Consider the following 27,463-nt stretch of genomic DNA (forward strand, 5'->3'; position numbering starts at 1 on the left):
CTATATTGGGGGTCTGATCTAATGGAACTCCCTGGAAGAATATCCACCAGATTTAGAGCATAGGATCAGTCCTAGGAAAACAAAGATCAGTCCTAGGAAAACAAATCTACCCACAAAATGCTGCCTACTTACTGTTCTGTTACAGCTTCAGCTGCCTTTAAAGACTTAGTAATTTCTTCATCTGATTTCATTTTTCACAGAAGCATCACAAAACAAACCCCTTTCATAGTTTGAATGCCAGAAGATAGTATTATACGAACTTTCGTTCACAGCCCTTGAACGTCAAAGCAAAGCAAAGCAAGGACTTAATGATAACTTAAAGAGATTCTGTTAAGGTGTCTTATTTGAAAGCCACTTTATGTTTTATTCTATTCCAGCAAGAAAGTTCATTTTTGACTTCCCAGCATGGGAACCCGAACCTTCTTCCACCACAGAGAGGAGGAGCAAAAGGAGGAAAGGCAACAGAGCTTGCAAATGACCTCCACAACTAGAAAGAAAAAGTTCAAAACCAGGTAAGCCACAGAGTTAGGGATAGGCCAAGTAAATCAGGTCCAGACAGGACTTTCTACACTCGGCACTGAGCATTCACAGATTTGTTGAATTTTGAGTTTATGAAATTATGGAACCTTGTCTGGATTCTTTTATGTGCGTCTGCCTCTGGAAGCGAGGAAGAAGAGACTTTCAGCCCTTCAGAGTTATCGATAGCAGCTGCCCTTGCCTTGACCTCCGAAATACCACAGTAAGTCAGAAATCATTATAACTCAAATACAACCATTGTATGCAATATCACCTTTGTATATAGGGGTCACAGTTTCCAACTCATTTCGTTGGAAGCAAAAAAAGCAGGTTCAATCAAGAGGTTGTTCCTTTAAAAAGAAAAACGACCTCAACTAAAATGCAGGAAACAAAATATATTGCCTTGGTACCTGTGAAAATGGGTAATATTGCCCTGCTCACAAGCAAATGGAACTGCCCCTCTTTCCTAGAAAATCTTGGCAGTGATCCTGCTGTCCATCCTTCTGTGATGGCTGAACAACCTAAGTAGTTACAACATCCCTTCTCCCTTTAGTCCTTCTCCCAGTTCCCCGCCTAGGATTAAAAGTGGACATATAGTGGATCCCCTTCTTGTGCCATTAAAGCAGTGCTCATGGTTCCCATGAGGTATAATTGCCTGACTTTCATACCCATACTGCATGCAAGCTGATGTTTCTGTCCTTAGCACTCGTTCTGATTTAACCCAAAATATGTGCTACAGAACAACAAAAAATACCAAAACAAAATAAAAAGCTTTATCCTAACTTCTGTTGGCTTTTATAATCCTCTGTTGCAGGGATTACAAGATAAGAAGAGAAGCTGCCATCCTAGAGCTAGAACAGAGGGGGCAAAAGAGAGTTCGGTTTGGAAATGACATGGAAAAGTTGGAAAAGGAGGTTATTCGGAACTGCAGACTGCTGCGTGTGAGAGCTGACCGGAAGGCCCTTCGGAGGAAGGTCAGATCAGACATCTCTATTGATAGCAGAAACACCAACAGGATTAAAATTGCCAAGACTAACTAGCGTTCTGGAGAGGATACTAAACCTAATCAGGTGTTAGGACAACCTCAAAACCATTAGAAATAAGGACAAGGCCTTATACTCCTGCTGCTGAAGCATTATCGCACATGTCCCTTTTGTAAAAGAATTTGTGTAGTTAGAACATAATCCCTTTCTATTGCCTTTATTTAGTCTATCTTTGTCACAGGCTGTTGAAAAGGCACGTGTGGAGAAGGAATACCTTGAGCTGCGTTCGGGGCGACCACCTATGTTCTGGATCCCCCTCAGAGTGCATGCAGTCTGGGAGAGGATGGAAGTGAAGCTGGCATGTACAGTCCTGGCTTCCCCACCACCGCAGGTTACTTGGTATGTCAGTCGATAGCAATGACTCATGCTGCCCAGGTGGCTAACAGTCTGTGTGCATTTCAGGAAGCAACCAGAGGAGTAACATCTCCAAAGAAAGAAGAGAGAGCTTCAGAAATCACTGAAAACACTTTCAATTCTCCAGTTCCACTGTTAGGACCAGTAAAGACATTAAGCATTCAGTGGGCCGTGGAGGCAGTGGACAGCCCTTCAGGGCTCCTTCTGGGATGGGACTGATATTCATGTAGATTTCCCTGCTTCCCTTGGTGTTGCCCTGCAGGCAAACTCAGGATTTAAGTCTCGGAAACCAGAATCTACTGCCAGCACTAAATCGCCGCAGACATAGACACCATCAAGGCTTGGCTACCTTGGATACCATGCAAGTTTTAGCATTAAACTGCTATCACTTCTCCAATTAGTAAAATACAAACCAACTCTCATTTACTCAGTTTTGCATATTTACCAAACCACAGAAGAGGAAATGTTACGTACTGGGCCTGACTGCAGCATTTACATTAATAACAGAGGGATGGAAATAAATGAAAGATGACCTCAAAAAACAATTTGCAAAGTGTATTTTGATCAGTTTGTTAAAGTGACTGACCAGTCCTCCCATGGAAGGTTTGAAGTATGCAAACATTTGGATTACTAATGACTTCGTAGGCAGCTACTCCGCTACTGTCAGAGCTCCTGATGTCCTGTGTCCTTCCAGAACAACCTCTTTGAATTATTGAAAGAGCAGAGAGAATATGAACCTCCCACAGATCCCCAGTGAACACAAAGAAGCAAGAGACATCTGCTCGGAATCCCTCATACAACCTGCAAAGCAGGGAGCGTAAACTGAGGAGGAAGCAAAAAGCCAATGCTAAGCTGCCCGTAGGCAGTCTGCAAGCAGCCCTAGGGAAGAAGCACACACAGGACTATGGGAGGGATCTAGGTTAGCTGCAAGGCTGTTTTGGATTGATGTGGGAGACCTGTAAAAGAGGGAATTGTGTCTACTCCTCTGTTCTGTTGTGCCTCTGTTGTGTTTGACATGGATAATTTTAAATTAAAGTGTTAATTTTACCAGTCAATTTCTCCATCCTTTCCTAAGCAAAGTGTTTCCTTTGTGTTCAACTAGGTATAAAAATGGAGTTCGTATTGATCCTCGCCTAGCCCCAGCAGGAAAATACAAGATAAAAAACAAGTTTGGGATGCTGACCCTGCACATCAGCAGGTAATGTATGTGCTCTTGTCTGAGTTGTTTTTTCAGTTGAATAAGACCTGCTGTCCTGAAACTCCCCATTTGTGTATGCTAAACAAAAAAAGAGAATTATTCTGGAATCTGACCCTGCTTGACTTCAGTGTGTTGTGTCTGAGCTAAACCTTTGACATTAGGAAGCAATCTCAACAGCAGCTCATGAGGTTTAAAAAATCTTTAAAAAAAAATGTAGAGCCTTATTTGGTTTTGCTCTTTTTAGGCATGGCCAAAATTTTCTCATTCAGGGTAAGGCCATGTACATTAAGAGCACTTCACAAGCAGACATACCAATGTGATTTAGGATGGATCAATGTAATCAGAATGACATTAGTCCAACTCTGTGAATGATACTTGTGATAAAGATATATGCATAGCTTCAGTGGAACCAAGTGCTCCACAGGTCTTTTGCTTGTTCATTATGAACACGTTTGTTCATAATTTCATTTCAACAAACATTTCAACATTTCAAACATTTCAACAAACTTGAAATGTTTTGCTTCTGTGTATCAAGAGAAAAAAACTGACCACTAAGTATAAGAAATCCTTGTAATCAAAAGGAAAAGCAGCTTCTTGATGAAAAGGAAGTATCTACTTCTCACTTCTGGGATTAAAGGGGAACCCCTTTGAATTTGTCCTGTGCAATATGAACAGTAACTGAAACCTAAATGGAGGGGAAATGTTTTTTTCCAGATGCTCCATGGAAGATTCTGCTGAATATAGTGTTGAAGTTAAGAACCAATACGGCGAGGCTTATTCATTTGCTACAGTACTTGTCAGGAGTAAGTAGAAAATGTTCCTTTGGTTTTAAATTTACAAATTCTTTAGCTTCTTCAAAATATTTTCAGTGTTATACATTATATCATAGGAACATACAAGCACTCTGGAAAAACAGAGAAATAAGTGAGCACTCTGTTAATAGGAGAAGAGAATTTCTCTCAGTTATTAGTGAGGGAAAAGCACAACTGGGTAAAATAATCCTTAGCTACCGCTAACTAATATGTATATGGCTGATATAACGGCTTCTCTTTCTCAGGCACTTCTGGACTCAGGCAAAATCTTTCAGATTCCATATGGACACAGCTGTCCTTCCACTGTGCTGAAATTATACTAAATTTAGGTACTTATTTCTTCTGGACTGATATGAAACAGCCATACAGTTAAATACATAACAGGCCTAGAAAGAGTCTGCTGCATTTCTAAAGATAAGTAAGAAATTGGTTAACAAGTACTGTGGCTTTCAAGGGGATCTCTCAGTGCAATATTGCATAGAATACCGTATTTCTCTCTCAAATCAGTAACTACCAAGAGCAAATACAAGATTTTCTTCTTTGGATCTGTGCTGTTCCTAAAATAACTGGTGTAGACGCCGTAGATACACATTCTGTACAAGCTAAATCCAGACATATGGTGAAGGAAGTAAACTACTAGTACTTAAAAAGGGAAATTATATCAAGCTTTAAGAAATATGCAGTGCAGTTTCATAGGATCATAGTTTAGCTGTTCATATTTCATATATATATACACACACATATGTATACATAACAATTTTTTCATAAAAAGCCTGAACAGAATAGACCCACAGAACTGCAGACAACTAAATGCTTCAGTGGGACTGAGAGAGTCAAGGGAGTAATTCAAATGGTAACAGATGGATAGGAAGGGAACAGGTTTGCTTCGGAAATCTTACTGGTCATGAAGAGGTGGGTTTCTTCGACTGATTGAATTGCAAAGCCAGCTTGAACTATTTTTTCAGACAGAAGGGGTCTTCTTTGGTTTAGATAGTATATTTATTGCTAGTGCTTTGATATATTCTTGGTTCTGTCATGGGTTATGTTATTATCATCCTTATTATTTGCATGCCATATTTTGATCACATCTGAATACTGTTCGGGGATACATATGCGTACAGAAGAATGTGACTCCAGAATTGTAATAGAAGTGTATTGTTTATGATATCTTTCAGATCCTTTAATTAAACAATGTCAAAATTCAGCATACCTGGAAATACGCAGCACACACTTACCAATTCTAAAGGGACATGTATAACAGCCCAGAAAACCTTCACTTGCAAGCCTTCCCAAATTCCTAAATTCCCCTTACCCTAATGCAGAAATACAGAAAACGTTACCAAGTGTGCAAGGCTTCTCTTCTATAAAGGTTCTTATAGTATGTCCAGAACTCAGGAACTGGGCCTTTGCCATGAAGCAGAAGCAGCTGTCTGAAAAAAAATCCGTGGCAATAATCACATACTCCTCCCAATTCCTATCAGCATCTTTAGGATCAGAGCAGGCATGATGGTAGAATAAGAGCTGTGGTCTATCACAGAAAACCTTGGATGGGACTGCTGTCTTCACCTCTAAGTGCCTGATTAAACTGTCCCTTCATCAGGCCTGATCAGCATTTCAAACAGCTTGCAAACATTGTTCCTTGTGATTGCGGGTGAGAGGACCACACTGTTCCTTCTCCCTTGACCCTGTCTAATGCCATCCCAGTAACATGATTCTTCCTTTTGCTATTTGCATTTAACATTCTGAAAATAGAGACTACACCAAGGCCTTAATCCTGCCTCCACTGGAAACATTCCTCATCCCCCAGGCAGGCCCATGGCATCTCTTCTCCTGGCCCCACGCTGTCTGGAATGCCCTTGATGCCAGGGGAGGGCCTCTGGGATCCGTGGTTCCTACAGCAGAAGTTCACTTTCCCTAAAGACATCACTGAGGGTCTCACAGGACCTGGGAGGAGGCTCTGCTTTGCCTCTTGTGCTCTCCATTTCTTTCCTTTTCAGCTGTTAACACTCAGTCCTCATCTTTTGCTTGTAAGTGAGCTCTGCTACTGCCAAGCTTCGTTCATTGAAAAAATAGGCATTATTTTATATGCATTTCTTGTGGCTTATAAAGATAAGAAAGGAAAGTATCTCAATTTCATCCTGTGTTAAGTTTATCAGCTCCAAATCATTTCATTTTGTGCTGTGATGCCAGCAGTTCTCACAGGCTACATCAGGTAATTCAAGCCAGCATTCACATGTGATGCCTCCAAAGAATCCACGGCTGTTTGTGCTGTTGATTTGGTAGGGGACGCACTTCCCTCGGCTCCAGGAATTACCTCAGTGTCTCAGGACAGATATCCTTTCTTTTGGTTAAAGCTTGAAGTCCCAGTCATCGGTAGTCTTCAAGAACCCCACATCATCCTCTGGGAGTGCTGCTTAAATTCAGGGGTTTGGCCAAATTCCACTTCCAGTAATGTTTATGACAGCAACACCTTTTTCTTTCCTTTTCCGTGCTGTATGTGGCAATGAATAGCTGTCATGCTCTGTCTCCAAACAGGGACATAATTGAAGCATTTCAGTTATGGGTGATCCTAGATTGTCACACTTCTAAGTTGGACAGAACCATATTGGTACACTCATACAACAAAAGTCGTAGCTCTCTGTATGCATGCTTTTATTCAGCATAACTTTCCTAGGGCAGCTTAACAGCCAAACTGAAAACAAACTTCCTTAGCTATGAATAACTGTGTGCACATGAGCATTTAAAGCAGTATTGCTTATACTAGTATACTCGTATGAACAATTTCCTATGCAGACGCATCCTCAGTTGTTTGTGAAGGTCATCAGCTGTCAAATGAATTAATGTTTTACCATATGATGACACTTTGAAGGTTCACATTAAGAGCTGGTGTGAGGGAAAAACATATTTGCTGAACATCACTGTATGTTTTTGAGGGGAAGATAAGCACTGGCATGAGATTTGCAAAATGTATTTTCTTCTTGTCTTATAGAATATTATGGAAAGGAGTCAGGATTTGATTCAGAAATATACAGAAGTGAGTAAATGATCATTGTTATTATTATTCCTTTTATTTTTATAGCCTGAAGCAATTTGATTTTTCTTTTCTGAGCTACAGCTTTTCCTATTAGCCTGACTGCACGTGAAAAGTGCAAGGCTCAGGTACCAATCTAAATATATAAAATAATATTAATTTTATATTTTAAAATTATATAAAATGTAGTACAAAAAGACTACAAGGAGGAAGGCTCTGGTGAGTCTATCATGCTGAATTTTATTCTTATTTCATAGGATCCCTTATGGCCAGAGAGGCAGATTTTGCTTTTCCACTGAAACCCTTATTTTCAAGAGAAAAGGAGCCTTTCACCCTCTCCTGTTACTTCTCTTCTGATTTACTTGAACACCAACGAGACATTACCTGGTTCAGAGATGGTTTGTATGCAACAGCTAAGTTTATATACATATACCTATATGAATATAGCATTTGAATTCACAGCTGTCATCTAATGTTCACAGAAGAGAATTAGAATTCAGGATTCTTGAGCTGCTCTCAGCTCTACTCAAGCTACAGATGTTATTATTTAATTTGTATGTCTTCCTCATTTGTAAAAGGATGACACCACTAAAATGTTTTGGAGGTAATGACTTATTTCTGCTTGTAAGAATAGTTTAAGAGCCTTAGTTCTATACAATGAAAGCACCAAGCATTTGAAAAGCCAGTGGTTCTCTAGTGAAAAAACCTTTTGGATATTCTGTGTTGTTCTGCTGGCAATCAAGGATGTCGATCTTAGCCAAACTGGTAATCTTTCTGTGCTATTAAGTTTTGGAAAGCAGAAGCAGCACAGTAAGACTGCTCTTGCCATTCCAGCACTTCTGCCAGAATCAGCTGTGAAAATAGCAGGGGCTGTTGAGTTTTAGCGATTTGAGGAGAATTTGGCTGGAGTTTGTATCTCAGTTCTGATAAAAATACACAAAATGCACGGTATGTGCCATTCCACTTTCTTGGGTTTGAGCACCACTCAGACAAAAGATCCTGCATGCTGAGTGGTAATATATCCTCAGTTAGAGCCGGCATAATATTTGGCAGACTTCAGAGCATCCAGTTACCTGGTGTGAAGAGTACCTTTTACTTCCTAATTCATCTGAAGCCGCATTTTATTACTCTTTTTCGCTTGGACTGCAAGCTCTTCAGGACAAGGACCGTGCTTTTTGCTCCACATTTGTGTACAAAGGGAACAGAGAGACATAGCAACGAAGTAGGATCAGAGTTTGTGACTATAACTTGGAGGCATAATAATAATATCAGGAGTGTCTTACAGATCGCTCATCTTGCTCTGTGGGGTTTTTTTGCATTTGGAAATATGCCACTCCTGACTCAACCAGTTCAGGCGGAATCACAGAATCATAGAATCATTAGGAGTTCCTTTACCCCTTCTCATGCTTCACAGGTGAGTTGCTGCAGAACTCTGAACGTCGGGAACTAAAGTACCAAGACCAGGAGGCTTCTCTGACGGTGTCATGTGCTTACAAAGAAGATGAGGGATTCTACACTATCCGTGTCCCCTCACTGGATGGATATAAAGAGCAGACCACTTACGTGTTTGTTAGAGGTATTAGCAGGATTCTATCCTACTTGGAACAAAAGCTCCTTTCCTAATACCTTGGCATAAAGGAATTCACAACCTCATGCACAAGAAAATATCTCCCAATTTTGTGCATGGATTCAATTATCAAAATGTCCAAATCTTATTTTCAGTAGTGATTTAGGTATTAGAAAATATGACTTGTATTACTGGGATGTAGGCCTTTAGACACTTAAAATTAAGCTATTGAATGAAAATTTTGGTACAGAGACAAAAAAACCCTAACCATTATCACTTGGTGCTTCTATAGATGCTGCAGCAGAAACAGCTGGTGCACCTGGATCCCCCCTCAACGTGAAATGCCATGATGTAAATAAAGACTGCTTGATTCTTTCTTGGGTAGCACCCAGTGATAACGGAGGAAGTCCGATTCTGGGATACTATATTGAAAGGTCAGTATGTTAATCATCTTTGAGCAAAAAAATCTCATGATCATGCTGTGGAAAAACCACCAAGGAACTCCACGGGCTGTTTTTCATTTCAGGTGTGTTGCTGGGTCAGAGGATTGGGTCCCATGTAATGACAAGCCTGTGAAAACCTGCAGATACCCTGTCTTGGGCCTTGCTGAAGGACAGACATACCAGTTCCGAGTAAAGGCTGTCAATAAACAGGGCATCAGTCATCCTTCAAAAACCAGTGATCCTGTTACAACATATGACCCCAGCAAGGACAAGAGAGTGACAGGTTTGTACTAAAATCAGGAAAATTTTCTCCTTAAGTACAATGTGAGGCTGCAGGTATAACCAAATGCAGTTTGTCCAGATTCTCCCCATTCTCACAAATATCATTGCAACATACTGCCATGCGGTGCCTTTGCTGAACCCACCTTAGTACTATTCTGGACAGAAAAAGATCAGACTACCAGTTACGACATTTCATTGCATGTGTAATGAAATGTATATAATTATGCATATAACGAAATGACACAGTCCTGGGCTCTGTCTTTCTTGACAAGCCCCAAGCATCTTCTCTTAGTGGATAACGTTGCCCTGTTTGACATTACAGTTATTCCATACGACGAAGGCAGGACGATAGAAATCTTCAAGGATGACCTGGAAGGTAAGTTCAAATTTATAGTGAGCCATTCTCTCAGAGAGAAATGATTGTTCTACAGCAATGAGATCTGTAATAACATGACTCTGGAGAAAACACACTTAGGAAAATATATGGTGAAACATCATTGTAAGCTGCACAAGGATCAGAAACTATCCTAAACAGCACAGCCTTTTATAATAATCTTGGTTTGCCTCTATGTCCCCAAAGGGTTTAAGTCTCCTCCGTTATATTGAAGGATCTTACTTTATAGTGGTAAAACATAATCCACTGCAAAAGAACTTTTTTTTCCTGCCATGTTATAACTAAAGCATAGCCTATTCTGACTTCCCATAGGACATATTAAAATTCCCTTGCCACCCACCAATGTTCATGCAAGTGAGGTCAGAGAAGATTATGTGGCTTTGGCCTGGGACGAACCAGATCCAAGAGGCAGAGAGCCACTGAATTATTATGTGGAAAAGGTAAGAAAATAGTATCACATAGAAGGGGAATTGCAGAACAATCATTTATTTCTCAGATGGTCTATAGCGCAGGCAAGGCTATTCACCGTGTCGGTAACTGGAGAACTACAGCCTCAAAAATGGCTTGCTCAGCCTCTCTCCAGCTCCACAGTTAACCTGAGCTATGATCCTGACTCTTGACACCAACTCAAGTAGTAATGATTAACAAAGAATAAACAAGTAAGTTTTACACCACACAACAGTAGCAGTTTTAACAGGAAGACTGTTCCTGCCCTATGGGCCCTTAAGTGTGGAAAAGCTGTGAAGAACTGCACGATAGTTCACTCTCCTGTTCCCCACTAATCATTCTGCCAGTTAATTAGTATCTTCTACCAATCTCCTTTCATACATACTCATTTCCCACCTGCTGTACCATTTCTGCTGCAAAGGGGCCCTCTGTTGCCAAGGAAGAAAAGTTTGGGTATATCAACAAGAAATACATCATTTACATTTTTGGTTTGGTTTTTTGTTTGTGTTTTTTTTTAAACTACTTTCCTGTAAAGATCAGCTTTGTTATTGCTCAGGAGGGTTTTAAGCTTGAGTTACAACACGAGTTGTAAATCATCACCTTTTTCGTTACAGTCGATTGTAGGCAGCAACTCCTGGCAAATGGTTAATCTGGATATGCCAGTTAATTCCCCAAGATTTGCACTCTTTGATCTTGTTAAAGGAAAATCATACTGTTTCCGCGTGCGATCTGTTAACAAGTATGGAATCAGTGAGCCATCCCTGCCCAGTGAGCCTGTAACTGCTGGAGCAAAACTGGGTAATTATTTCATTAATATGCTCTACACTAGCGATATGGAAAAGGAGATGTGCTATGAAAGTAACGTGTGGGTTCCCCTGCCCCGCTTTCCTTTAAACTTCATGGTATATGATTACACAGCAGTTGCTTTGATATCAGGAAATCTCTTAAAGCTTTAAATCCTTGTTTAATTATTTGGCAGTTGGTCAGTGCAGTGTAAATCTAACCAAGCAATGATGGGGGAATTACATTTAATAAAATAAGAAACAGTTGAAGCCTGTGTTTAATCCAAGTATGCTTCCAGCACTGTGTAAGAGAGCAGTTACACAGACCAGTGTTGGAAGGAATGATACGACTGCTGAAGGAGCCTGTTTCTGGGGGCTTCAGACGGAACAGCAGTCTTCGCAGTGCTGATTTGTTTTGTTTTCTTCCCAGACTGAGCTGACAACAGTAAGAGATGCAAAGGCTCATGCCCATGTTTCCCTTATGCAGAGAGATGAGCACTCGCTCTTTCTTTTATTTCTTTATATTCTCCCATATTAAAGCTGCCCTAGTGTTCATTCATACTGTCCTTTTTTCTCAAGAGTGAAGCAGGTCCCATTTCATAGTGGAGTCACATGAGAGTTACCATATGAGTCTCATTTCTCCTCTACTTCAGAGGAGGCTAAGTAGGCATAACTCTGCAGAAATCAATGGGCTGTAAGGGAGAGGAATATGAGATATGGCAAACCCAAACATAAAAATATAGGCTATAGTCTGGGACAATGTCCATGGTATTTTGCTCTAATTTGAAAATGATGCTCCGGAAGAGGTGAATAAATCAAACAGGCCAACTCACTTATAATATTTTTTTTAATTCTTAAATTTTAAAACCCCCCATTTTTCTCTGTTTTGTCTTTTTTTAGCTACTCTGCCTCCACCATCTCAGGTTTTAGCTTTCAGAGACACCAAGACATCTGTTGTTTTGCAATGGGATAAGTTAAAGGATGGTCTGGAGCCTCTTGGCTACTACATATACTGTCGGGAGACTGGGACAGAAGAATGGCAAACTGTCAATAATAAGCCCGTGACATGTAATGAGTGAGTTCAGCTATTATACTCCACTGAGAGAAGACAGGGTGCCAACTTGGATTCTTCTGTTTATGGCTGGAGTCATATTTCAGATAAAAAAAGAACCTCCTTCTCTGCACACGCATAGGCATGCATGCACACAAACACCATGTCCTCTTTTAGAATTAAGTATTGGTCAAAGTCTCACTTTTACACCCAAAGCCAGACTGGCAGCAAAGTCTGCGTATCTCTTCATAGACTCTGGATCTGTAGAAGGTAGATAGACCTCATGGCACCAGCAGAACCACTTTCCATTTTTTTGCTTGCTTTCCAGTAGAGTAAGTTGGTGTCACTCACATACAGGATTTAGAATACCTCTCTAGCTGAGGGGGTCACATGTCAAGCAGAAAAAGTCCATTAAAAAGTTCTGTTTATTCTACCAACAATGCCAGCCAGCAGCATGACACCTCTCTATCTGATCTATACTTACTGTCTGATTTATTGGTAGCTATTTTATGTGACACAGTGCACTTTAATTTGTAATGGCACATAATAATTTTGTAAGTTACAATGCCTTATTAAAATGTATTGCTGTCTGTTCAAAAGACTGTTTACCTGTACTTTGAACAGTCAAACACAAACATATTAATTTGCTCTCCTAGATTTACTGTTCCTGGGCTGCAGCCTGGAAAAGAATATGTCTTTTGTGTGAAATCTGTCAGTGAGGCAGGACTAAGTGAAAGCTCACCAGAAACAGATCCTATCGTTGTAAGGCCAGCTATTGGTAAGTAGTAACATATACATGCACATACACACAAAAATGAAATCCCTGAAAAACATGTCTATCATGCATAGCTATTATTACATGTAGTGGTAATAATGTTGAGCAGATAAGCAAAGCAAAGCAACAGGGAACTGATTTTCTTGTACCCTGCAGCTTCTGTCATCAATTATACTTGTCAAGGGTGGACAGAGTTAATTAGCATTTTGACTTAGCAGTGTGTTACATTTTCAGTATTAATTTGGCACTGGTACAAGTGACCATTTTAAGTGCTCAATTATGCTGGTATCTTGAAATCAGCATTGTGAATTTCTCCAGGGCAATTACAAAATCCTACCAACCACATTAGCCAGTATCTAACCCTCCATCTTGTCCATTTTATCAACCCACTGCTTCCATCTTTTCTGTCAGACAAACCATAAAGCAATATGCAAGAAACATCCTGAGACACATCCGTGACTTTTGCTGTGACTTCCAAATAAGAATCTGGTCATTTTCAAATACTTTCACACTGCTAGAGCGGTATTAGGGGGCCTTAACACAAATAGAATCACATCTGGCATGAGCACACAGAGATTTCCTCAGCCTAGTTCATCCCATACCTACACCTCTTTTCCTGATCCCTAGATCCCAAACCTGCACTGAACAATACCTCCTACGTGTTTTCTCTCTCCCCTTGCTGCGCAGCTTGTCCATCAGCACCACACGGGTTTGTTCTTCTAAACTGTGGGAAGGCTGACATGACCATCGGCTGGAAACCCCCGAAGCGCAAGGGAGGAACAAAGATTCTGGGTTATTTCCTAGATCAGCACGATACATCTGAACTAGATTGGCATGAAGTCAATATTCAGCCAATTCCTCAACGAGTTTACACGGTATTCATTTCAGATATAATACTGTCCTTCTTTAAGCATAGCGGGAACCGTAGCTATAACAAGGGTTGAGCTGTTCTCTAGTCTAGAACTCTCTCCCTACCCTCACAAGACTACGACCATGCAGGGCTGTACTAATAATGTTTGCACTTCTGAACCCAAAGGTCAGCAACCTTGAGGAAGGTCACCTGTATGAATTCCGTGCCTGTGCAGTGAACATGGCTGGGGTTGGGGAAGTATCTGAACCCAGTGACTTGTTCAGATGTGAGGAATGGACAATGCCAGAACCAGGTATCTCTCATGTAAAAACAACAGCCAGAAAAATATTACCAGGTATACTAGTTACCTCCTCACTCTTCTGTGAATCCAAGGGACTTCTGAAAACTATAGGCTGTATGAGAGTGGCTCCCAGTACAGAAAAGCACACAAACACTTCTAGGGAAGTTCCGATTCAGACGTAGGCTATTATTTCTGCATTACACAGATACAGCACCCAGGTATTTTTAATAACGTTTCAAGAGAATGAAGAATATGGATCTAATATCTTAACATATTTGTATATTACATCAAAGCAAATAACATTAAACCAGCTGATGCATGCTTTTTTCTAGAACCTACAGCTACAGTTAATTAGCATAGAAAGTATCTCCTACGGACCCACTATCCACTTGTTACCTTAAAACTCTCTGCTTTCTGATCTCAAACTTAACCAAAGCGCACCCAGTTGCATTTTTTAATGTTACTGTTTGACAGCCTACCCTTCTTTGAACAGGCCCTCCTTATGATGTGAAGTGCACTGAAGTAAGAGACTCATCCCTGAAGCTACACTGGGAAGCACCATTGTACATAGGAGCAGGTCCAGTTACAGGGTATTACGTAGACATGTGTGAAGAAGGGTCAGAGGAATGGAAACAAATAAATAAGCAGCCCATAGCCACCACCCATTTGAAGGTCTGTATATGCACTTAGTATCCAAGTGTTGCTTTTCATTTAGTCTTACGGCAATTCCTGTCATTGTTTCCTGCAGGTTTCAGATCTGGAGACAGGGAAATGCTATGTTTTCCGAGTAAGAGCACTGAACAAGGCTGGAATTGGACCCCCTTCACTCCCCTCGGATCCTGTGGTGGCTAAAACCAAACCTGGTAGGAAACTAAAAGTGATGAGATTGTGCGAGTCTGTAAATATTATGATGATTCCAGTAAAAAACTGCTTTATGAAACATCAGCTACATGTTTCATGGCAAGAAACAACCACAGTCAAAATAAAGATTAGCAAATCAAACTGCCCAAATGAATTTACTCTAGCTGTACACTTTTTTCTTTTTTTTTTTTGAGTTAGATATCTAGCCCTGATCTGTTTTGGTAAGGAATGTTTTGTGGGTTTTTTTCTCATACAGGCACAAATGAAATTGAACTTGGGGTCGATGAAGAGGGTTTCATTTATATGGCTTTTGAAGCTCCTGAAAAGAATGACTCCTCTGAATTTATCTGGTCAAAGGACTATGAAGGACCACCAGATCCTGACAGAGTTCGGACTGAAGAGAAAGGCAATAAGTGAGTATACAACACACACTGAGAAAATTAGTTGTGGACTGTCAAATAAAGAACATATTAAAAACTGAGAAAAATGTGAAGCCAAATGTTTCCCTCTCCTTCCAATATTCAACTAAAATACATACCCACAATTGAACTTCTGCAAATCTCTGTACCTGATTCTCAGCTCTGGTGTCCATGAAATGAGGCATTCAGTGCAATCTTCAAGTCACAAAAGGGAAGCATCAGCCATCATATTGCTAATGTTTCTGCCTTGCTCCTCAGTGTCACATATAAATGACAATGAGTGCTATATTTGATGTTCCAGGTGTATCAAATGTACTGCATTCTGTTACAGAAGGCATAACTTTTGAGGAAAATATAATTTTTAATTTTTTTTTTTTATTTCTAAGATCTAAGCTTATACTGAAAGACCCATCAGAAAAGGATCTGGGTATATATTCAGTGGAGGTCACGGATGTAGATGATGATATCTCTGCCAGCTGCACTTTAACAAAAGAAGGTAAAAACTAATAATTGACAAGAACAAAAATCTAATGTGCTATAATTTTCTAATATTAGAAGTTTAGAGGAAAGTTTCTCGTAGAGGAATAGTAAGTGATAATGACAGTGGCATCATTAGGAAGATGTTTTCCATTCCTTGAAGGCTCAAGGGCAGTTTCTTTTACAGTCTCCTAAGAAAAGAGTCCATGCTCCTGGAAGGTCATTTTTCCATTACAGTTCAGATTTCACACACAGCTACACTATCACAGTGATTTAAAATGTCTTTAACATGTTTCTTGAACTGATACAACCAACATTTTCTTCAGACATAACTAAGAATTATCTTCACAACCTTTTCTAGTCCTCCCTGCTATTGAATGTTTTGTACTTACTATCTTCTTCTTGACATAAATAAAGCTCATTAACAAATTAAATTAATACAATGAATTCGTTTTGGCCTAGTTGTACTAATCTAAATGACTTGGGTTTCTTTGCATTTCAGATCTGGACAAGTTATTGAAACGTAGCCATGAAATCAGGAACCCATGTAAGTTGAACCAGTAAGAAGCCACTATCGTATGTACAGACTCTGAAAGGGGAACCCTGACATAACCCTGGCTGACCCAAATTCTGTGGTTTGCCTATGAATTCTCCTCCCTGGTTCTCTTTGTTTTCCAGTGATCAAGCTGATATCTGGATGGAACATTGATGTTCTGGAGAAAGGAGAAGTGCGGCTGTGGTTGGAGGTTGAAAAGCTGTCACCAAATGCAGAGCTGCATTTAATCTTCAATGACAAGGAGCTTACAAGTACTCCAGTATGTTTTGTTTTGTTTTGTTTTTAATTCTGACTTACTTTCCCCCTGCTGAACAGGGCGATAGAGCAAATGGGTACATTCACAGTTTTCTAAATTCCCATCAGATATTTTGATGTGTGTTTTTGGAAGACTCTAGGGCTTGGTTTTCCACTGTGCATAAACAGAAAGCCAACTGTCTGATTCTCAAGCTGACCAGTCCCTGTAACAAGCAAGGCTGCAGCTGTTAGTTCAAGACAATGTAATACAGCTGTGCTGTGGCCAGCAAAACCTTCAGTGGTAACACTCAGAGAACATCCTCTCCTTATCCAGCTTTCCTGTTATCCTGCCCCTCCTGAGAGGCTGCCTCTGACAATCTTGCCACAGCAGAGACTTCCCTTTTATAAGGGAATTTTCTGACAACAGACCTCAGCCTTGTGTAATTCCTCCCACACTAGAAATGCACCTGTGCAGGACAGAGAGCTTTGTCTTAGATGAACAAACTCGACTTATTTCAGTGGATGCTAAAGAAATACCATCTCTGACAATAAGACAGGATATTTTTCTTCTGCTTTACCAAGCAAAGCTGCAAGCTTTCCACCTTGTCTCTTTGAACGGAATACAGATAAATCTCATGAATTCTAAGAGCACATGAAAGTGATTTATTTCTCAGTCTGAGGCACTGGAAATAACACTGCATCATGTGTTACAGTGCACTCCAACCTTCTGATACATTTAAAAAAGTGTTCTAGCCTCTTCCTTGTCTTCCCATATCAAGCTAGTACTATAACATTTTAAAAGTATTTGGAATGACAGGACCAGAGGGGAGAACAGTTGAGAATGAAGAACAATATCTCGCCTGTCAGTTAGATGCAGTGTAGCAATGCCAAGATAACAAAAAACCCAGATATAACAACAGGATAGAACTAGGCCAAAGAATTTCAGAGCTGTTATTGCGATGTTGGGGTTTTTTAAAGCAACGTGTAGCAAGTTTATTGAAGGCTTTGTCTATTCCAAGAACTGTCGTTTCTACACTGGAGAACTGACATGGTTATGCAGGATTACAAAGTATTGTCAAGCTCTTTGTAATGATAATATTTGCTTAGAGCAAACAAGATGGTAAGGCATAATGATAGTATTTATGTTTAAGTGTCTGGTAGGTTTCAGGGTGCATGTATAAAAGGTTCAGTAGTGCTAGCATTATGTCAACAGGGTGGCAAAATTACTCATTTTTGCCACTCATTACATACAAAATTGCCCAAATATGCAATTATGTGCCACAGATGTGTAATTAAGTGCAACACTTCTATTATACTAAAAATAATACAGACTCTGGTAAGCTGAAAAGCCTGTAATATCCAACAAGAAAGAATGTATTGTGTTATGTGGTTTTAACAGAAACTTTCTCCCAGAGAAAAGTTCTGCTGTAAGCAATTCTACTACACCTACATCCATAAACAAGTAATAGATGAATCCCAGAATATAGAATACCAGAGTGCATTGGCTTCATTATTCCTGTAAGATGAGGGAAGTATATAAGGATACATATATAAAAGGACTGTAATGTCTGAGTGTTGTAGAAAATGCTGTGCCAGGATCTGACCTTGGAACAGTTCCGCTGTGGAAAAACTATTCCGTTTATCATATTTCCTTTGTTTTACACAGACACATAAAATAAACTTTGTCAAAGGAAAAGGTCTCGTAGAACTGATAATCCAGAATTTCTGTGATGACGATAAAGGGATGTACACAGCCCAGCTGCAAGATGGAAAAGCTAAAAATCAATTCACCCTAGTTCTTGTGGATGAATGTAAGTGGGAATTCAGGATCAAATATAGACTGCCATGCTCAGTGGAAAGTTTTCTAGGCACTTAAGTCCCCAAAGTATTTCCAACAATTATAATGGCACACTGGGAATGGGGAGAACAAATATTTATTTTAGCACACATTCAAAGTCCAGGAATCATGTAAGAAATCATCTGAATTTCTCTTTCACGTAAATTGAAGCTTTTGGTCTTATATATAGGGTCCTTGATGATAAAAATGGTCTGCCAAAGTAAAATAACCAGTGGAATGCTTAGTTATTTTTTCTCAAATGTTTTACATATTATCTTACGATGACAAACTGTCTGTGTCTTGGCAGTAAACTGTATGACGTGTTATTACATGTACTCATTTATCTCTGGACAGAATCAGGTTGAAAATTCACTGTATTTAACAGCTGGTTAATTGCATTAAACTGTATGCAATAAAGAAACCAGTGTCAACTGTACTCCAGGAGAAGTCCAAGTAACAAAGCAAGCTGAACATGAAACATACAGGGTCCTTGTCTATGCTAGTACAGAGAGCCTTTTTTAGTTAATTAAAAATAGAAAGTAACTCATGAAATATTCTCATTTAAATACTTCCCCATAGAGTGTCTATCTCTATTTTCAGTTCTTGCAAACAGTTTGCTTTCAAGTGACCTTCTAAAGCTTCCAAACTTTTTGAATGGAAAGTGTCTATAAAATGTCAAGTCTACTTGACTCCCTTTACAACCAGTGGAGAGAAACGGGCAGTTTTACAGCTCAGCACATGCTAAGTTCAGGATATAAAAGTTTCATGAATTGTGCTCTAAAAGTGCCCATTTTTCTTTACTGACAATGAAGGAACTAGAGATAACTAAAGTTACATGCGGTTGTCTAAAACAGAGGTAAATTCTATGCTCTCTGCTGTCTTCTGTGTTTCTTACTTTTTAAACATTTTAATTTCAGGGTTTCTAGCCTACCTTTTTGTATGGTCAAAACTCCTATTTAATTTCCTAAATGCATAATGGTCAGGTCTTCAAAGACTCTCTTGTTTTAATGAAAATAAAGGTTAGGTTCTGACCAACAAGTTAAATGAAAGAATGATCTGTTCGGGGTTCTCAGTGGGGACCAGAGGTAACTCATGCACTAGAGATGTCTCATAAACAAATGTCACAGCTCTAATGATAATACCTTTCGTGATCAGAATTTTCTAAAGTGTAACACTGAGAAATAGTGGGGAGTTTGTTGACTTTGATCATTGCTGTTCTCATAGGTTTTGCTAAAGTTGCAGAGGAGGCTGATGCAAAACGGAGAGAATGGAAGAAAAAGCAGGGTAAGATAAGCTGAAGGTTAATGACTTGCCAGAATGATGCCAACAGGATGGCAAAACCTCAGCAAAGCTATTTCACTGAGCGCTCTAAATACTTTTATCATCTTTTTGAAGTGTATTATTTAAGCTGATTAATACACTAGGATAAGGTTCCTTATTTTGAGATACTCTGCCCTGCTCTTAAAAATCAAAAGAATTTATTTAAATAGTTTTAGCCATGCTAGCCACAATCCTCAGTATAGATCTTCTGCATCAGTGCTGTAACACTGAACATCTGAACATTTTTGAATTCTGAAAATTGTCCAATCTGAATATATACCATATAATTAAGATCCACTCATCCTCCTTGTAGAAAACAGGATTCTCTAGGTAAGTTTAAAAAGAACCATGAATTCCACTTTCATTTTATCCCCCATCTTATATTCATAAATAAGGAAGTTTTTAAAACAGTTTCACAGAAAAAATACTACAACTGGAAGGGTGATCCCCTTCTAGCAGGGATAAAAATATTCACTTAATAACAACTGTGGTACCACACTAGATTATAGGTCCAGTCTCCTGTTTTCAGAGATGCTTAGTATAAGATGAAAGTGTATCTAAAGTAACCTGTCCCCTAGTTTACCCTCCCAGAATCAGGAATAAAATCAGGAAGTATATGGCTTTTCTATTCTATTGCAATTCACCTGGGAAATACCTATCAACTCCTACACTGACTTGATGCAAAGTAGAGTCATAAAGGACTGGTTAAGCAGCATCATCAACTACATTTTGAGATAGGATTCCTCAACAAAGATACGTTACCTAAGGACATTACAAAACCAGCAATAATTACATGCTGTAAACTGCAGTGCTTATTGCACGCAAAACTCAGCAGCGTGAAGCATTCCCTACAGACCGCACTGCTAGGATTCCCCACTAGATGGAGGCATTTCTGCAGATAACACTTGAGAGCTGTGCAAATGCATTGCAAAAGACGTTTATTTTCTTTTCTAGGTCCACATTTTATAGAGAATTTGAAATGGAAGGTTACTGAGAACTGTGAAGTACTCCTTACCTGCAAGGTACATACAGCTATGCATATATGTGCGCATATATATATGCATATATGTGCAACTGCACAGTCTGAATTCCTTTAGCATTAAATTTTAGCTGTGAATTTTAAGGGAAGGGTATGAACAGTGCTCATCCAAATGCTTATTTGCAGACCAATGAAAGTTAAGAGATAGTATATCTTGGACAGACATTTTAATAAAGAAGGAAGTTTCTAAGATTCTGCAGCAATCCTCTAATGCAAGTTAGAAGGACATCAAGGCATTCAAAAATAAAATGCATTTGGGACCCTGACTTCTAAATGTTAACTTCAAACAGGCAACAAACCTGAGAAAGGACACCAGCTTCCAGTGGTTCTTCAACAAGAAAGCACGAGCAGGTGGTGTGTTTGATCCACAGACTGGGATAGGAACTCTTCGTATTAAAAAGGTGAAAGACAAAGCAACTCAGAAGCTTTGGTGATCACATGAAAATGCAAAAAATATGGATTGATCTTATTAACATTCAATGTGTGTTTTGGATAGTGCCCACTAAATGAAAGAAATTGAACAAATGCTGAGAAAAGCACAAAAGAAGAAACGATTCAACATTCTAGTCAGATCTGAATTAGAAATAAGATGTTTTTAACACTGAGTGGCTGTTAAAAGTTTAACATGTCCTGAGTTGCTTAAAAGAAAAGTGTGGGCTTTTCAGGTTTTCTGATCAGGACTGGTTGCCTATTCCGGAAATGAACTTTAGTAATGAAAAAAAAAAAGTTACTGAGCTGATTACAGAAGTAACTGAATGATATTTTATGGATTGACCTACAGAGAAGGACAGACAAGCTGATATAATGCCCCTGGTAATTTTAACTCTGCCTCAGAGAAGATACAGCTGAAGAAAGGGAGCTTGATGGTGCAGTTAGACTTTTAGTGCAATCTCTGAGTGGCTAATTTGAATCTTGTTTGGGTTTGATTTTTCATCTTAATTTCAAACAGCTGAATCACCTATAGAAAACAAGTAGCTAAAGGTATGTGAGTGAGAATCTCTGCTCACACAAGTCTGAGGACCAGCAGGAACACTGCAGGCTGGAAGTCAAGAACATTGACAAAGCAACATGAGGAAAATTTATGGAGCAGTGTGCATTCATCATCACTGAGTCCCAGACGTACCTGTACCTTACACCACTAATGGCATGCAGTGGTACGGGGTGACTGACGGCAAAAGCTGAAATACCGACTCTGCGTAACTGACAAGATATCAGTTCATAATGAACCAGGGTCCGTTCTAACCTTTCAAAGGAGATTCTGGGGCGAATTGCCTTTTTTACTCTCCCTTCTGATGCATCCAGCCAAATTCATTGGGAGGGAAGAAGAAAATCTCAGCTTTTCCCCCTTTTCCAAATCCTGCCCTATGTCAATGATATGTGAAATTTATTTTGGGGCTGGGGGGGGGGGGGGGGTTGGGTTTGGATTTTGTTGGTTTTTTTTTAATAAATATTACATGTGTACATATGTATTTGCTAGATAACCAAAGCAGATGAGGGCCAATACAAAGCACTTGTTTCAGACGACCGAGGAGAGGACTACACCCAACTTGATCTCACCAAAGGAGGTAAGAGAACCTTGTATCAGGCAATAATACACATTCACACCCCTGCCTGGGATTATTTTTGGATTCAAAAACAAATTTCATAACTTTCTACCACATTGTTAATTACCATAGTACCTACATGCTTTTATAGGGATTAAAACCTGCATAAAAAGTTACTGGTCAAATTTAAAGAGTTTCCCAATCTAGTATGGCATATATATATATATGCTGATCATTTTAAAAATCACAAGTATTTCATGTGAGATTGGAGTCATAAAATGCACTATGTAAAACAGTCTCTTATTCTGCAAGAGTTATACAGAGCCCAATGAACAGAATCAAAGTCTCCTTTGCATCTGATCTCAGAGCTTTTTTTTGCATCTGTCCATACTGTACTTCATTTGATAATCCACAGACAACTTTTCACTCCTGGAAGTTCAGCCAGTCCTCTGAAGCATCAGGAGAACAAAATTCCATTTCCACTCTGCGTCCCCCACCAGTGAAAAAAATTCTAGGCTGAATTACGACAACAGAATAGTTGTTAAAGACAACATCAAGTGGAAAAACAATTACATGTTACTGCAGATTCCTGCTTCACTTTTCAGTGTTCCGAATATGCTCTGGAAATTGAAAAATAAATATGCAGTTCTGACATTCTAATGTCATTTACATATATAGTAATTTATCAAGCTACAACCGCAATATAAATTCTGTCAAGCACCATAGTTAAAAGCTCAGTAATGTTTCAGTCACTTCAGTTCAGCATCAATCAGAAGATTCTGCTTCCCAAGATTAAATTCTACCCTGACATCTGGAATCTATCATTTAAACCTGATACATAAATCTGCTTTCTGCAAGGCAGTCTGTTGCACATGTTGAGTGCTGAGGAAGACAGAAGCATCTAAATTTAGTAAGAAATGCCCAGCATCTAAAAATAAATAAGCCAGTGGCAAAAACTCCATTCTGAGTAATGGAGTTTTCTTTACAACAGAAAAAGACAACTAATAACTACTAGATATAATACATTCTAAACATAATGAAATTAAGTTGGTAGATCGGACGTGATTTACTAAATATTGTATTTACAGACACTTAAATCTTTATGTCTTTGCAGCCTTCGAAGACCTTCTCAAGGAGCTGTGTAGGATCAGTGGTATGTCACTTTCTCATCAGCTGACACAGTAATAATGGAAGGGGAGAAAGGTGGGGTGCCACGATCAGAACAAACTGCTCAGGAGCCGTCCCTGGGTTTGGATCAAGTACAATACCACCCATTTACTATTCCTTTAGCGTTAGAAGCACCTTCAAACTGTCAAGGAGGATGGTCAGCAGATAAACCCAGGGACGTTAAACCCTCTGCACTTACAAATTAATTATGTGACCTCTACGTGCCGGCAGCCTGCTCCTTGTCACATCACTTGCTATGTGAATTTGGCCAAGTTGTATTATTTCTGTCTATGAGATATGTATTCCAGACCCAAGTCTCTAGAAGAGATGCTGACGTTTTTCTACCAGCTGCTAAAAGCTCCAGGGTCTTCAAGAGGTAGAATACCATCCTACCTTCAGCTTGCCACATTCTCCAGAGAGAAATGTTAATAGGTTGCTTGGGATTTTGTTTGCGTAACATGTAAAATTGTGCATTCTTGAATGTCCTCCTCAATTTCAGTCTTTCAATTACACTATTAGCTCTTTCTGCTACACCTCTGAAAATTCAGCCTACTGAAGAAGGCATCAAAATCTACACAGACGTGAAGTACTACACAGACTACATGAAAACAACTTGGTATCACAAGTAAGTCCCCAAAAGATATTTGCAAGGCTTCTGGAGTGCTGTTGCTTGTAACTGTTTATCATCAAAATTAAACATGTTGGGCCTGAGCCTGTCACTTTTTAAGGCAATGGTAGATTTGTCTGAGTAAGGGCTGAAAGCCACAATTCACTCTGCTTCCTGAAACATGTCTGGGAATTCCAAAATAAGCAGTCATGTTATTTTTATCTTAGCACTGCAGAAATATTTATAAGTGATCATCTTTACCAGAATAATAATGATGCATGTAAGGTCCTGCTCAGTTACAGCCACCTTGGTTACAGACAGGAAAAGAAGTTGTTTTTTTTCAAATTTTTTTATTTCTACTACTTTGCACTTTCCCAAACCACTCTATTCTCCCACTCTGAATAACAAACGTTCCCAAACATTATAAAATTCTTGCCAAACACTAGCTAATTTAGCCTCATAATGTCTTCATAAAATAGAGAAATGGTGTTTTATTAGATACCACCTACACACGTATATAAGGAGGCAGATTTTTAATAATATTTAAGGGCTAAACACTTACAAATATTCAACATTTAAATCCTATTTAATCTCCTAAATAAGAACTAAGAGGTCTTTTGTAGAGGTTGTAGAGCTTTGGCAAACTGCCTAAAAGCACAGCTAGATGACCCATGAGATTTTCAGAAGTGACTGAGTACATAACTCTCCATGAAACTAACAGTGAGGTCCTGACTCCCACTCTCTTATTCTAACCAGTATAGGTCTAAAAAAAGTCAGCGCTCTAATTTATACAGCTCTACTAAATACTATTGAAATGATATCATTTTTTTACTTAGGGAGAAACAACTGGAAAGCCGTGACAGACTGAAAGCTGGGAGCACTATGAATCAGATCTGGCTTCACATACTGAACCCAACAGATGCAGATAAGGGAAAATACACCCTGGAGTTATTTGACGGGAACAACTCTCACAAACTGTCAACTGACTTGTCTGGACAAGGTAAGCTGAGTCGAACAATACTGTTATAGGAATGAGAGATACCTGAGCTGCTTTCCAAGACTCCTTCAAATCATGGGCAGTGATTCCTCCCTCCTTTATTTGAGCTGGAGCTGCAGTTCCATGACAGCACACTATGAAATTGGGTTAAGAAGGACAGTGAAGTGCCCATAGAAGTCAGAGGAAACACAGGGAGAGGAGAAGTGCACAGCAGAAAGGACTGAAGCCTTTAGGGAGCCTTGCTGCCACAGCGTAAGGCACTCCTGGGGAAAGGGCAGCTGCTCCTGGGAAAGGGCAGCTGCTCTGAGTGAGAGGGCAGCTGCTCCTGGGATGTGTCCAATGCCTCCACAGGCCAACAGAGCTTACAGGTGGCATCTTGGAAAAGAGAATGTGGCTTCAGGTTTACAAAGGCTTTTCCAAACTGTTCAAAGTTTGGGTTTTTTTTCCTCCTCTGGACTTCTCTTTGGAAAGAGAACATTAGACCTCACTTAATTTCAGTAGTATACAAATAGATTCATATTTCCTTAAGGCAGATATAGATACTGTCCAGATGATAATTATGCATATCTATGTGCACACATACCTGTAATTCCAACATTGATGCATTATGTTAAATCTACTAAGTCAAATTAAATAAACGGCAACTTCCCCTAAAACCTTTTCATTCCTTGCAGCCTTTGAAGATGCCCTGGCTGAGCACAGAAGGCTAAAGTAAGTTCCCGCCTAAATTTTTTCACAACTAAATCTATTTTGAGTGTCATATCCTGTATTGAGAATACAATGCCTAATAAATAAAACCACTATAATTTTATCTCCCTCACTTTCAGGGAAGCAGCAGTAGCAGAAAAGTGTAAGTAAATTAATTTCCTTCCTTCCGCGAAACAAAGCCAAGTGGCACGCTGATAAGTAAAACTAAAAGGTCATATTTATTCATTCCCAGGTCGTGCCAGAGTTGTTCAAGGTCTGCCAGATGTTGCCACCATCATGGAGGACAAGGTAATATTGAGTAACTGTTCGTATAACAGGCCCTTGCACAGATATAGAAGAATAACTGATGGGGAGAAAACCACTTGTTTTCCCCTCCCGTATGTTCCCAGGAGCTTTTCTGAGCTCCTGCAATCGCCAAAGGCGTGAAGTGGTACCCTCCACAATACTTGTATCAGCCCCCTATATTGTTGATGGTGCTTCCAGATATGCACGTGCTTCTGCACATATAGGTGCTCTTTGTGCCACAGAACCTCTTTCCTGTAGGTTTCGGATATTACTGCTTCCTAGCTCTGTTTCACAGCCAGATACTTTCTCTTGTCTTCCCATTTTATAGGATTAGACTAAGGCCTTTAAGTGCTGGACCTGACTTTCCCATCATATCAACTTGCTGCTTACATTTCTGAGTCACATTCCCCTTTACTGGTACACAGGCAGAATAAAAATCCTGTAAAGTAATTGCAAATTCACCCATGTGCCTATTTAAGTGTCACTTTACAGTGCAAAAAAGCTATAAAAAGACAGTAGCACAAATATGAGTCAGGCCCAGTGAATTCAGTCAGGTTAGTCCTGATTATACTGGAGGGTATCAGGAAAAGGAGTGGACAGTCCTGGAATCCCACCTATTGAAAATCTAAGAGAAATTATTTTTATTTTTCTTAATTTCTCATCAACTGAATTTCCTTGCTCATTTATATCTTCATAATCTATTTCTGCTGTCTGTTTTACAATAGACCCTGTGTTTAACTTGCTGTATATCTGGAGATCCTTACCCAGAAATCACTTGGTTCAAAAATGAGAAGGTTATCGTCTTTAAGGATCGTTACAAAATGGATGTGAAGGGGACAGTTGTCACAATTACCATAGAAAAAGTCTGCAATGAAGACACAGGAAAATACAGCATCTATGTCAAGAATAAGTATGGTTCTGAAACAGGGCAGGTTACTATCAGTGTCTATAAGCATGGAGAGATACCAATAGGAATGGAAGAAGAGTAAGTCCCAGGTGGGATTATAATGAAAAAAACTAAATGAATTAGTAAATTATGTCTCATTGAATTTAAAAGGAATTTAACTCCTTCGGATTCCTTTGAGTGTCTCTGCCCTAAAATTCAGGCTCATGTCTCTATTTGTATTTTATTAATATTTTAGTATTTTTATTTTAGTAGTTGTTAGAAAATAATTCTCGTGTGTGTGTGCACGTGCGCGTGTGTGTACACATGCATGTTCACCTTACAGAGAAATTCGTCCCTAGTAAATCTGTGTGGGAAATACCAGAGGATTCACATATGAGAACCAGGCTTTCAGTGGAGTTTTTCTGTAGTAAATCACTATGTCTTACTGATTATCTTGTAGCTGACATATGCTTGTGTGTGTGTGTTATTAAACTTATACCCTTGGTGACACCCCAGCACTTGTCGTCAAGTACATCCATCTTGAAATCAGCCGACCTGTGTCGGGGAAGTTAGGAATTTTCCTAAGTACTGTGCTGAATCAGGGCCTTGAAGTATGGACCTTTACGAACCTAAGCCATATGGGAAGAAAACAAGGCAGTGACATTTTCAAGGCTTGGTTC

At 39.4% G+C, this 27,463-nt stretch overlaps 1 protein-coding gene and 1 long non-coding RNA gene across 5 annotated transcripts in view; one reads left to right on the forward strand and one right to left on the reverse strand.

Moving 5' to 3' along the window:
* The window catches only part of LOC140662213 (uncharacterized), a 57,049-nt gene that overhangs the window by 21,627 nt on the left and 7,959 nt on the right, over positions 1–27,463 (reverse strand). The window contains exon 3 of one of the 4 annotated variants that reach the window (XR_012046015.1): positions 6,083–9,615. The exons of the other annotated variants lie outside the window; for them this stretch is intronic. This is a non-coding gene — a long non-coding RNA (uncharacterized lncRNA). Of the gene's footprint in view, positions 1–6,082; positions 9,616–27,463 lie in introns of those variants that run through there. 4 annotated transcript variants of the gene reach the window in all.
* Positions 406–26,997, forward strand: MYOM3 (myomesin 3). Its single transcript, XM_072885391.1, has 36 exons — positions 406–512; positions 665–739; positions 1,331–1,490; positions 1,741–1,898; positions 3,016–3,111; positions 3,826–3,914; positions 6,913–6,957; positions 7,212–7,352; positions 8,369–8,530; positions 8,814–8,955; positions 9,048–9,247; positions 9,569–9,622; positions 9,953–10,080; positions 10,702–10,885; positions 11,770–11,944; positions 12,577–12,698; positions 13,383–13,570; positions 13,732–13,858; positions 14,340–14,518; positions 14,595–14,709; positions 14,964–15,120; positions 15,513–15,622; positions 16,106–16,150; positions 16,282–16,418; positions 18,060–18,204; positions 19,455–19,514; positions 20,505–20,572; positions 20,880–20,990; positions 22,067–22,154; positions 23,248–23,286; positions 23,820–23,925; positions 24,744–24,907; positions 25,579–25,615; positions 25,732–25,754; positions 25,845–25,900; positions 26,623–26,997. Exons 1-36 carry the CDS (start codon positions 406–408, stop codon positions 26,884–26,886), a joined length of 4,257 nt encoding a protein of 1,418 aa, XP_072741492.1. The 3' UTR covers positions 26,887–26,997.

Source organism: Ciconia boyciana, chromosome 21, assembly GCF_034638445.1.
Source record: "Ciconia boyciana chromosome 21, ASM3463844v1, whole genome shotgun sequence".
Taxonomy (NCBI): Eukaryota; Metazoa; Chordata; class Aves; order Ciconiiformes; family Ciconiidae; genus Ciconia; species Ciconia boyciana.

Bases quoted from the DNA above. Each gene is read 5' to 3' on its own strand.
- MYOM3 (XM_072885391.1), top strand. From the start codon at position 406: ATGGGAACCCGAACCTTCTTCCACCACAGAGAGGAGGAGCAAAAGGAG. The intron at 10,886-11,769 runs GTAATTATTTCA...GTCTTTTTTTAG, and splicing joins AACTGCTGGAGCAAAACTGG to CTACTCTGCCTCCACCATCT. The intron at 24,908-25,578 runs GTAAGCTGAGTC...CATTCCTTGCAG, and splicing joins AACTGACTTGTCTGGACAAG to CCTTTGAAGATGCCCTGGCT.